Source organism: Colobus angolensis, unplaced genomic scaffold (genome assembly GCF_000951035.1).
Source record: "Colobus angolensis palliatus isolate OR3802 unplaced genomic scaffold, Cang.pa_1.0 Scaffold45, whole genome shotgun sequence".
NCBI lineage: Eukaryota > Metazoa > Chordata > Mammalia > Primates > Cercopithecidae > Colobus > Colobus angolensis.
The window spans coordinates 4,711,175-4,721,746 of record NW_012117932.1 but is presented as its reverse complement, the minus strand read 5'-3'; the positions used below and the strand labels follow the sequence as shown (position 1 = coordinate 4,721,746).

Below are 10,572 nucleotides of genomic sequence, written 5' to 3'. Positions count from 1 at the left end.
AAAAAAAAAAAAAAAACTTTACCCCTTTACCTTTTTCCCAACTCGTATGCTATTGTGTTTTTATGTGTCTGTGTTTTAATTCTTTTTAAAATCCAAACAGCAATGTTACTATTGTTTTATAGATTCAACTTACCAATATATTTACCATTTTATTTGCTTTCAATTAAGTGCTTTGAAGATGTAATTCCACCATCTTCTGGCCTATTGTTGCCACTGACATTCAACTCTATGATCTGCTTGTTTGTTTGAGGGTAATTTGCCTTTTTTCTTGGACAGCTTTTGATATGTTCACTTTATCTTTGGTGTGCTATACCTAAAATACTATGGGTCTAGATGTGGGTTTTTTAAAAATATATCTACCCAGGATTTTAGGGGGAAGAGAATTTTTCATCTGTGGGTTAGATTTTTTGGAAGATCTTTCTAGAAAATTCTGTGTCTCCCAAAATATTGTTGCTCCCTCATTTTCTCTCTCTCTGCACTTCTCCCAAAACTAATTAAACATATGTTTGATGTTCTCACTCTGTCTTCCACGTCTGTTAATCAACTTTTCTCTCTTTCCCATTTTTGAGTCTTTCTGCATCATGTGCTGTATAATTTCTTCTGACTTTCCGTCAGTTTACAAACTCTCTCTTCTTTTTCATCTGATATTCCGTTGAAAATGTCTATTTTTTTCTTACTGTATTTTCCATCTCTTGTCGGTCACATTTTACATGTTTTATAGTTTGCTGCTTCCTAACAAATGTTTTTCATACTAATATATTCCATCACTTCTATTTTGCAAATGTTTTAACATTTATTATTTTATCACGTATTTTTACCCTCAACAACCCAATTCCTACTGAGTGACACAAAAAATATTAGGTTACTCAGTAAAGAGCAGAAACATTACGATAACTTGAGCATTTTGATTCCCAGCTTAGAACTCGTTTAAATTTCACCTGTACATGCCTTAGCTTTCTACTGCCACATAACAAATTACCACAGACTCGGTGGCTGAAAACAACCCACATTTGTTATATCAGTGTCCTTGAGTCAGGGGTCTGGGCACAGCGTCGCGGGGTCCTCTGCTCAGGATCTCACAGGGCTGCAATCCGGGTGTCTGCTGAGCCACATTCACGTTGAGTTCCTCTTCCAAGCCCACTCAGTTGTTGGCAGAATTCAGTCCCTTGCAGCTGTAGGACTGACGCTTCCAACTCCTAGATGCTGCCTTTCTCCAAATGTGAGTGGGTAGGCAGCTCTCAGTGTGACATTTACCTCCTCAAGGCCAGTGGCACCACGTTTTTATTTAGGAGGGGCCGAAACCCCATTGTAAGAGTTCTTACCTGATGACATCAGGCCCATCCAGGACAATTTCCCTTTTGATTAACCTCAAATCAGCTGACTAGGGACCCTCATCTATACTATCTTTTCTCCTTTGCCATATGGGGTGACACAATCACAGGACTCGATCTCCCAATCCCTTTGCCACATTCTATTATAGGCTACAAGGAGGTCACGGTTTCATCCACACCCAGGAGATTACAAAAGTGGTGTGACTCATTGATGGTCACCCTAAGATGTGTCTGACATGGAAGGTAAATAAATAAAATGCTCAACAAGTAGAAAAAAACAAACCTGGAACATTCACTCTCTGTGATGTTGTCAATGTTGCAGATTAGCAACTTGAAGGAAAACATGGTGTATCAGTTCCAAGTGGCAGCCATGAACATGGCTGGGCTGGGCGCGCCCTCTGCAGTAAGCGAATGCTTCAAGTGTGAAGAGTGGACCATCGCCGTCCCAGGTAAACCGCAGACACCGTGCTGCCACACTGCACCTCAGAATTTCCTCCAAGAGAACCTACAACCTGGAACGAAATTCAAAGAACTATATGGTCGACATTTAAGGGAAAAGAATTCTCTTGGCCCCTCGTGTTTACCTAAAATATTTTAATGATAATATTAAATAATAGATAGCAATGTAAAACTGAGTAGAAATTCTTTGTGCTTGTGTTGCAAGTAAATCCTAGAGCCCTCACCGCTCAGCTTGTGTGAGGAGCAGGATTAACAGAGGCAGCCGGATTGAGCGCAAATGAATGTTTAAAAGGAATTCCAATCTTTGCTTTTGCTTCTGAAAGGCCACTTAAAGGTCATCTAATTTATATCCCACAGCAAAATGTCTCAAACATGTCTCCCTGCACTTATTTGTTCTCATATATTGTCACGCTGCTGGGAAGGTTCTCATTTATTAGCTCCCCAAAATCAATCCCTCCATAGCCAAGCTACGTGGCTTCTTGGGCGCTCCTCCCTCCTCCCAGCTCTTCATCACATCATACGGATAGATTTCATACACCTGTCTAGGGTTTAAGGCTGACCTCTCTCCGCTTGCCTCTCAGCACTGACTTTTCCAGCCCTTTCTCTCTACACGTTTTCCAAACGCTGAACCAAAAGAAAGTTCCTGGAACCTGGCAAATACTGTCCTTCAGAGGTCATCATAGGGAGTGGTTGGGTGGGCAGGGAAGAAAGTGGGAAGTGGGGCGAGGATGGGGGCGAGGGGGAACTTACCTTGCTTATAACTCTTACAGAGCTATAAAGACAAAATAAAATAAAATAAAAATTAAATGCAAATTTACTAAGCCATTAAGATTTAAACTAGCAATAGTAAGGTATGTAGGGGGTGATTTTATGTCCCTGGTGCCACCCACTTCCTCTCTTTGAAACCCTTTGCCCTTGAAGACCATCACGTTGCCTTTGCTGAACTCCTCTGTCAGGTGTGAATAACAAGATTCCAAGAGAAATTCAAGAGCACTTCAAGTGCTCTCTGGACTTCTGCAAATAGAGAGAGAAACACTTTGCTCTTTTCTTGTGGTTCCTTGAGGCCAGGTAGTATTTCTTAAGTCCTTTCTGCCACCTGCGTAAAAGTGGGTCTATTTTCAGATTCTTGCAATTCCTGAGTAAAGTGAAATGCAATTGACTAGAGACTAAGAAATTCCAAGCAGGCCTGTAGAAATTTTTTTTGATCGAAAGTGATGTTGTTGGCTGGGTGTGGTGGCTCATTCCTGTAATCCCAGTGCTTTGGGAGGCTGACGAGGCAGGGGGATTGCCTGGGCCCAGGGGTTCAAGACCAGGCTGGGCAACATAGTGAGGCCTCATCTCTTACAAAATGTTTTTTAATTAGCTGGGCGTGATGGTGCATGCCTGTAGTCCCAGCTACTCAGGAGGCTGAGGCAGGAGGATTGCTTGAGCTCACGAGGTCAAGGCTGCAGTGAGCTGTGATCGCACCACTGTGTTCCAGTCTGGATAAGAGTGAGGCTCTGTCTCTCTTTTAAAAAAAAAAAAAAGGTGATGCAGTTGACAAAAAAAAGTTTGCAGGTAAGCGCTCTCAACTTAGAGAAAAAAATGAAGGGGGCAGCCCCCCACCATCCTGATATCTTGGCTTCTCAGTCCCATCCTTGACTTACTGAGTCATGTTAGGCAAGTGTCACTTCGAGAAAGCCCTTACGGAAGAAAACAGTAAGAATGTTTTGTCATCCTGTCTTACAGATGAAAAAACTGACACTCAGGTTAAATGATGCCCAGAGGGTGACAGAGGTAACAAGTAGCATAATTAGGGTAGGAAACTAGGTCTGCTTGTCCCTAGACTATAGCTGCTAGGAAACAACAGAGCATAGTTCCTCGTCTGTAAGGCAGGGACACTGCTCCCAATCTGGATGCCTGCCTGGGTTCTAAGGATGACACAAGATCATGTTTATAAAAGCCCTTCGCAAAACAGAACATGCCACATTCGTGTGAGGTATTTGGCATTAATATTTAAATATAGCTTTATACAAAACATCAGAAGGCAAGCATGACGCATATTTGTGGCCGTGAAACCAAGGTAAAGGGTCAAACAAATATTGAACTATCAATTACAAAATACCAAAGCATGGCATAACAGAGTATGTCCTTCTACAGGTTGGCTTTCAGGTCACTGTGAGTCACTTCAGGTGATTTTGATTGGTTGGCTAGATGTCAGTCATTATTAAAAAAAAAAGAGAAAGGAAAAAATAAATAAATTTTTCACCTGCATAGCAGCTGGTGGTCATGCAAAGATACAGGCAATCACTTAGTAGTTCTGATTTGCCAAGAGTGTGACTAGCATTCATACAGGCCACATTCTGGCTTTCTCCCTGCAGAGGGTTATCAGGTGACTTGGCCTCTCTGAGCTTTCTGTTAATTGTCTTGAGGAAGAGAGAGGTAAATGAATGTAAGGTACCTGGCAGTGTTTAGTGCAGACGCAGGGCCCATAGGATCGATTGTATTTACTTTGGTAAAAGGATTTTGTAAACCATAACCTATCATTTGTTTTTACCCATTTGCGGGCTGCACAGACTCTTTAGGGGGAAGATTTCCCTCCAGTTGGGAGTGATGCTTTTTCCTTTGAAAGAGCCATTACTCTCTATATTCATATGCCATCAAATAGAGCTGCTTTCTTTATACTATTTGAGATTAAGGGGAAATTTTAGGCTGTCACTCAAAAATTGTCTGAAACTGGGGGCCAGATGTGGTGGCTCCCACCTGTAATCCCAACACTTTGGGAGGCTGAGGCAGAAGGACCACTTGAATCCAAGAGTTCAAGACCAGCCTGGTCAACACAGCGAGACCCTATCTCTACAAAAACTTAAAAAATTAGCCGGGTGTGGTGGTGCACACTTGTAGGTCCAGCTGCTCAGGAGGCTAAGGTGAGAGGATCCCTTGAGCCCAGGAGCTCGAGGTTACAGTGAGCTACCATCACACCACTACACTCCAGCCTGGGTAACAGGGCAAAACCCTGTCTCTAAAAATAAAAATTAAAAAATATGAACCTGCAGCTAAATCAAACTGTTCCAATAAAAGGTCTTTAAGACTAATGCAGGCCTGAGAACGGCCTGAAGGGAAGTTTTGGGTCCACCCTTTGAGAGGCACCTCAGAATGGCCTTACTTGCCTACCACCCTTAAAGGCACTCGGTGGGCTGATGTAGAGCAGTGTGGAAATGACAGGAAATGACCACAGAATACTTACTTTCTTGGGAATGCTAGATTTTGGAAAAAGAATACCAGTGTTAGATTAGCTTTAAGACTTACAAGTAGTTCTAAATGTGTGGAGGCTTGAGTTTTCTATGTTCTGATTTCTCCTCATTGGCTTCTCTCTCTCTCAGGACCACCGCACAGTCTCAAGTGTAGTGAAGTCAGGAAAGACTCCCTGGTTCTCCAGTGGAAGCCCCCAGTTCACTCTGGGCGGACTCCAGTCACTGGTTACTTCGTGGATGTAAAGGAGGCCAAGGCCAAAGAGGACCAGTGGCGGGGGCTCAATGAGGCGGCTATTAAAAACGTGTACCTGAAGGTAAGAGGACGCTCAGTTCTAGAGCTTCCCTGAAAAAAAATAAAAAAAAAAAAAAAGGGAAAATTGCTCTACTAATATTAACTTGAAAGTTAGCAAGATAAAACAGAATATCTCTGCTTTGATCTGTTTCATATACTGGGCTTCTGGTAAGATTCCGTTGGCAGAGGTTGGGGCTGGGAGAAGTTTCTGATGCTTGAAACAGTTTGGTTATATTTAACCTGAATTCCTTAGCACAGCTTTGAAACGCACCCAACAGCTCCTTCCTCTCTCCTTTCTCTCCTTGCCGCAACTTACCCACTACATATTTTTGTTACTCGTAGTCTTAAAACCTTACTGCTTACCATCCCCAAAAGGTGGTTTTTTCATTCCTCTTTTTCCTGTGGGGATGGTTGATTTGAGGGTGCTGTTTTTATAAAGTTCACACCAGGAAGCCTGTGACTACTGGTCCTCTCAGGTCACTCCCGTCTCACGTTCGTTCCTCCCTCAGGCTGGTTCTCACATGAGCTCTCGGAGATTAGTGGAACAGGTTTGCTCAACCCCCTTATCCGTGTCACTGCCTTTCAGGTTCCTCTGGTGTGCTCACTGAACCATTTCCTAACTCTGTCGACCCAATACGGTTCTGCCGTAACCACCGAATCTCTCATTTGTACCGAAAGGAAATTTCGAAAGAACGTTTCCCCCTAGTGTTAGCAGTGGCACCTGGAGACCCTGACTCCCCAACAGGGCCTCAGAACCTATGGGAAATATGATTGCATTATTTACTTCTTAGAATGAAATGTGACTGACTTCACCACAGTCACTCAGGATGTTACACACTGCATTTGCACAGTCCTATCTTTTGGCAGCAGAGGTCATTGTCTATAAGGTGAGCTTTGGAAGATATTCAAAGTATACCTGGCCAAAAAGATCTCTCCCTGACCTGCTTCATGAGCTAAGTCCCTTCCATCTGTCAGCCACTCTCCAGGGTTAAGGTATTTCCAGCGACTCTAAACTATGTAAATATATCCTCCAGGAGATACAGACCATAAACCATTACACCCAACATGCCATTAACTCAACTTAGCATATGCCAATCAGCTCTCCAGCTTCTTGCAAAACTCTGAAGAAATAAGACAGGTCATCTTTTCATGAGGAAGAGAAAAGCTCAAGGAAGGACTGGAGCCTATGATGCTTTTGCTGTCAAGATGAGTCCAGAGGTCCCTGGATTCCAAGAAACCCCCAAAGTACAGTGTAAAATAAAGGTCGGGAACATCCTAGATGATGCTGGTAGGTGTATATGGCTGGAATGAAAATTTCCAAGTCTTCAATCTGCCACCAGAGAGGATGCCAAAGGCCTGAGGTTTGAACTGACTCAGGTGAAGCAAAACAAAGGTGAAAAAGCAAGCAAAAAAAAAAAAAAAAGAAGTAGAGTTTAAATGTGTCAAAGAATGGTTAATGTCACTCATTTTTAAAAAGAAAAAGAATAAAGGCAATTTTAAGAGAGAGAGAGAGAAAGAGAGACTGAGATCGAGTACGCCTAACAAACCTGGAAGCGAACTTCCATAAGGGGTTCTTACACTTTATCAACAGTTTTTCTAAAGTAAAAATAATCTTTTTTATTTTTCTGATTATAAAACTAACAATTTGAATGAAAAATGGAAACATAAGAAGCACAAAGAAGAAAGCAGGCCGGGCACGGCGACTCACGCCTGCAATCCCAGGGCTTCGGAGACCAAGGCAGGCAGATCTGGGCCTGAGCCCAGGAGTTCAAGACCAGCCTGAGAAACATGGCAAAACCCTGTCTATGAAAAAAATACAAAAAATTAACTGGCCATGGTGGCATGTGCCTGTAGTCCCAGCTACTCAGGAGGCTGAGGTGGGAGGATTGCTTGAACCAGGGAGGCGAAAGCTGCAGTGAACTGTGATTGCACCACTGCACTCCAGCCTGGGCAACAGAGTGAGACTCTGTCTCAAAAAAAAAAGGAAAATAGATCTGCATTGATGATCTCGATTACATATTTGTGGTGCTGTTGAGGCCTGTGGTCATGGAAGAGTGGAGAGTGCCCCTGTCACCCCAGGGACCAGACACTGGAATGTGAATATACTGCCTGTACATGTTGCAGAAATCTGACTCACAGCCATATAGCATCACCTAGGTGGCAGGTGTGGATGTGTCAGGTACCTGGCGATTACTCTATTTTTATTACAAGGAAATGTTTCTGTGTCATTCTGGAAATCCACAGTTTCCTGACATTATTTCTAAACATAGAATCTAAATATGTCAGACTCTATGCATTTAAGTTAAAGTTCATTTACAGAATAAAATCCATTTCAAAAATCCGTTAGTGCCAGTAAAGGCTATTACTACATGAATAGTGACATTCTGTTGTAAACACAATACAATTAGTTAGATTAAAAACCTAATAATTTAATACATACCTCATTTAAATACATGATCATAAACATTTCACCTAATTGAATAACTTTATTCTAACATTGCTTGATTTAAATCACATTTTGGATATTGGTCTCTATCACAACATTTTGGGGAAAATTATGCCCTCTGTGTATAATAAATTCCTTCTTAAAACATAACATAGCTTTTAAAAGTCACATGTTTTTAATTTTAAGATGTTGATAAAACATTGACAGTATTGACAATAGTAATGAGATTGTTCAAAACCCAAAGAAAGTTACAAAAAATTAAGTGGGAAACCAGCCATGGCGGCTCACTCCCGTGATCCCAGCACTGTGGGAGGCTGAGGTGGGAGAATTGCTTGAGCCCAGGAGTTTGAGACCAGCCTGGGCAACATGGTGAAATCCCGTATCTATTAAATTTTTTTTTTTTAGTTAGCCTGGTGTACTGGCACATGCCTGTGGTCCCAACTACTCAGGAGGCTGAGGCCGGAGGACTGCTTGATCCCAGGAGGTCCATGCTACAGTGAGCTGAGATTGTGCCACTGTACTCTAGCCTGAGCAACAGAGTGAAACTCTGTCTCAAAAATACATATGTATACACACACACACACACATATATACACACATACGTGTGTGTGTATATATATCTGACTCACAGCCATATATCATCACCTAGGTGGCAGGTGCAGATGTGTCAGGTACCTGACGATTGCTCTATTTTTATTACAGGGAAATGTTTCTGTGTGTGTGTATATATATATGTGTGTGTGTGTATATATATACACGAAGTGGGACTGTCATACAAAAATAAATTATAAATGCTTTTTTTTTTTTTTACAGCTCTTTATAACTCTAGCTTAGTGGCACATATGTAGTGGATTCTCAGCACACATCTTGATTATTAAAAACTTGAGGATTTAGAATTTTAGTACACTTTGATTATTCACAAATTATTCAAACTCACAATTGTGTTAATTTCATGTCTATTTAGTAAGAAATAACTATATTAAATATACAGGAACAATTATTGTTTGTTTTGGTTCTACTGGTTTAACATGCTTTTAAATAAATGGAAAGTGTTTGTGATTCATGCTTTTAATTCTCCTCTTTTGCCAAGAATTTCATCTGAAATTATTCATGGAATATCTCAAAAGGATCGGGGGATAAGGTGACATATGCTATAATGAGCACTTTGTATTTTGTCCTTTTGACCAAAGAATGCAGTGGCTAATGCATGTGACGCCTACGTACACTAGTCTGTTTCTGATGTTGGTAGCCACTAAATTAACTAAAAAGGAGAAACATCAGCCTGAGAATGGATATTGGAAACTCCTCTCTATCTACAGATGGTCCAGAGAGAAGATCATCTGCAGCTAAAGTCACCTGCTTAGTGTTTGACAGAATCAAGTCTAGACCACAAGTCTTGTATACCTGGTGCTAGGTCACTAAATCATTACTACAGAGGAAGAGCCCCATCTGTTTAAATGACATAAAACAGCCACTGCTTCATCAAACACCCATTCCTTCTACACCTGCTTCTACTAGGTTCGAGGTCTCAAGGAGGGCGTCAGCTACGTGTTCCGTGTTCGAGCCATAAACCAGGTGGGAGTTGGGAAGCCGTCTGACCTTGCTGGCCCGGTTGTGGCGGAGACCCGTCCAGGTGGGCTTTCACCTTTTCCTTAAAACTAATCCTATTTGTGTGAGATACTGAACTAAGGTTTGGCCTTTCTGTGCTTTTTTTCAAAATCATCAATGTGTACTATCTGAATGTAATTGAGAAGTAATGATCTTAGAACATGACAGTCATTGGTCCCATCACAGGCACCTCGGGACAGGGTTGAGCCAGGTTTGATGTGGTCTAGGGGCTGTTCTGATGCACATCTGAAAACACGGAAGTTCTTGATCAAGTTAGGCTTCCTGGACCAACTGTTCCACGCATTCATTCCTGGAATGTTATTCCTATTACACCCTGGCCATTAAGTCTCTTAAGAATATTTTCCCAATCATAGGGGAAGCTAGAGCAGCCCAGTTAGTGAGCACAATCCTTAAACAGAAGTAGGATTTATGTAATTGTGGCTATTATGTTTAAACCAGAGGTCAGCAAACTTTTTCTGTGGAGGGCCAGGTAATATTTCTCACTCAAAAGCCCTGTGGTCTCTGTTACAACTTCTTAACTCTGCCATGACACAAAAGAAGCCATTGAGGACACATAAACAAATGAGCATGACTGTGTTCTAATAAAACTTTATCATGCTCATTATATGCATTATATAATATGACACGCTAAATGCATTCTAAAATTTCAATCTTGTATAATTTTCCTGTGTTTTAAAATAGTAATCTTCTTTCAATTTTTTCAACTATTTAAAAATATAAAAACCATTCTTAGCTTGCAGCCCTTACAAAAAGAGGTAATGGGCCAGGTTCAGCCCACGAGCCATAGTTTGCTAATCCCTGGGCTAACAGTGGTCCCAACTGAATGGCTTATAGATTCGAGGCAGCCCTCATTTCCCAGTTTCAAAGATGCCATGATTACTAGAGAAGTCTTGCCCTTTCTTATGAGAACAAAATTTGCTGTGTTCATTGTCCAGCTAGTTTCAGATCATTACATAATTTTTTTTAATCATTTAACCTATAAGCTATCATATATTTCAGTTCATTAAAATTACGTAAAGGAAAGCACCAGAGGCCAGGCACTGTGGCTCACGTCTGTAATCCCAACACTTTGGGCAGCTGAGGCAAGAGGAACCTAGGGGTTCGAGACCAGCCTGGGCAACTTGGCAAAACCCCACCTCTACAAAATTTTTAAATTAGCTAGATGTGGTGGTGAGTGCCTGT

At 41.6% G+C, this 10,572-nt stretch overlaps 1 protein-coding gene across 1 annotated transcript in view; it reads left to right on the top strand.

Annotated features, from left to right (window-relative positions):
• Nucleotides 1–10,572, top strand: part of MYOM1 (myomesin 1) — a 163,196-nt gene that overhangs the window by 108,853 nt on the left and 43,771 nt on the right. Inside the window, exons 20-22 of the mRNA XM_011957820.1 lie at nt 1,654–1,780; nt 5,153–5,337; nt 9,280–9,394. Of these exons, the coding sequence (XP_011813210.1) occupies nt 1,654–1,780; nt 5,153–5,337; nt 9,280–9,394 (427 nt within the window). The remainder of the gene's footprint in view (nt 1–1,653; nt 1,781–5,152; nt 5,338–9,279; nt 9,395–10,572) is intronic.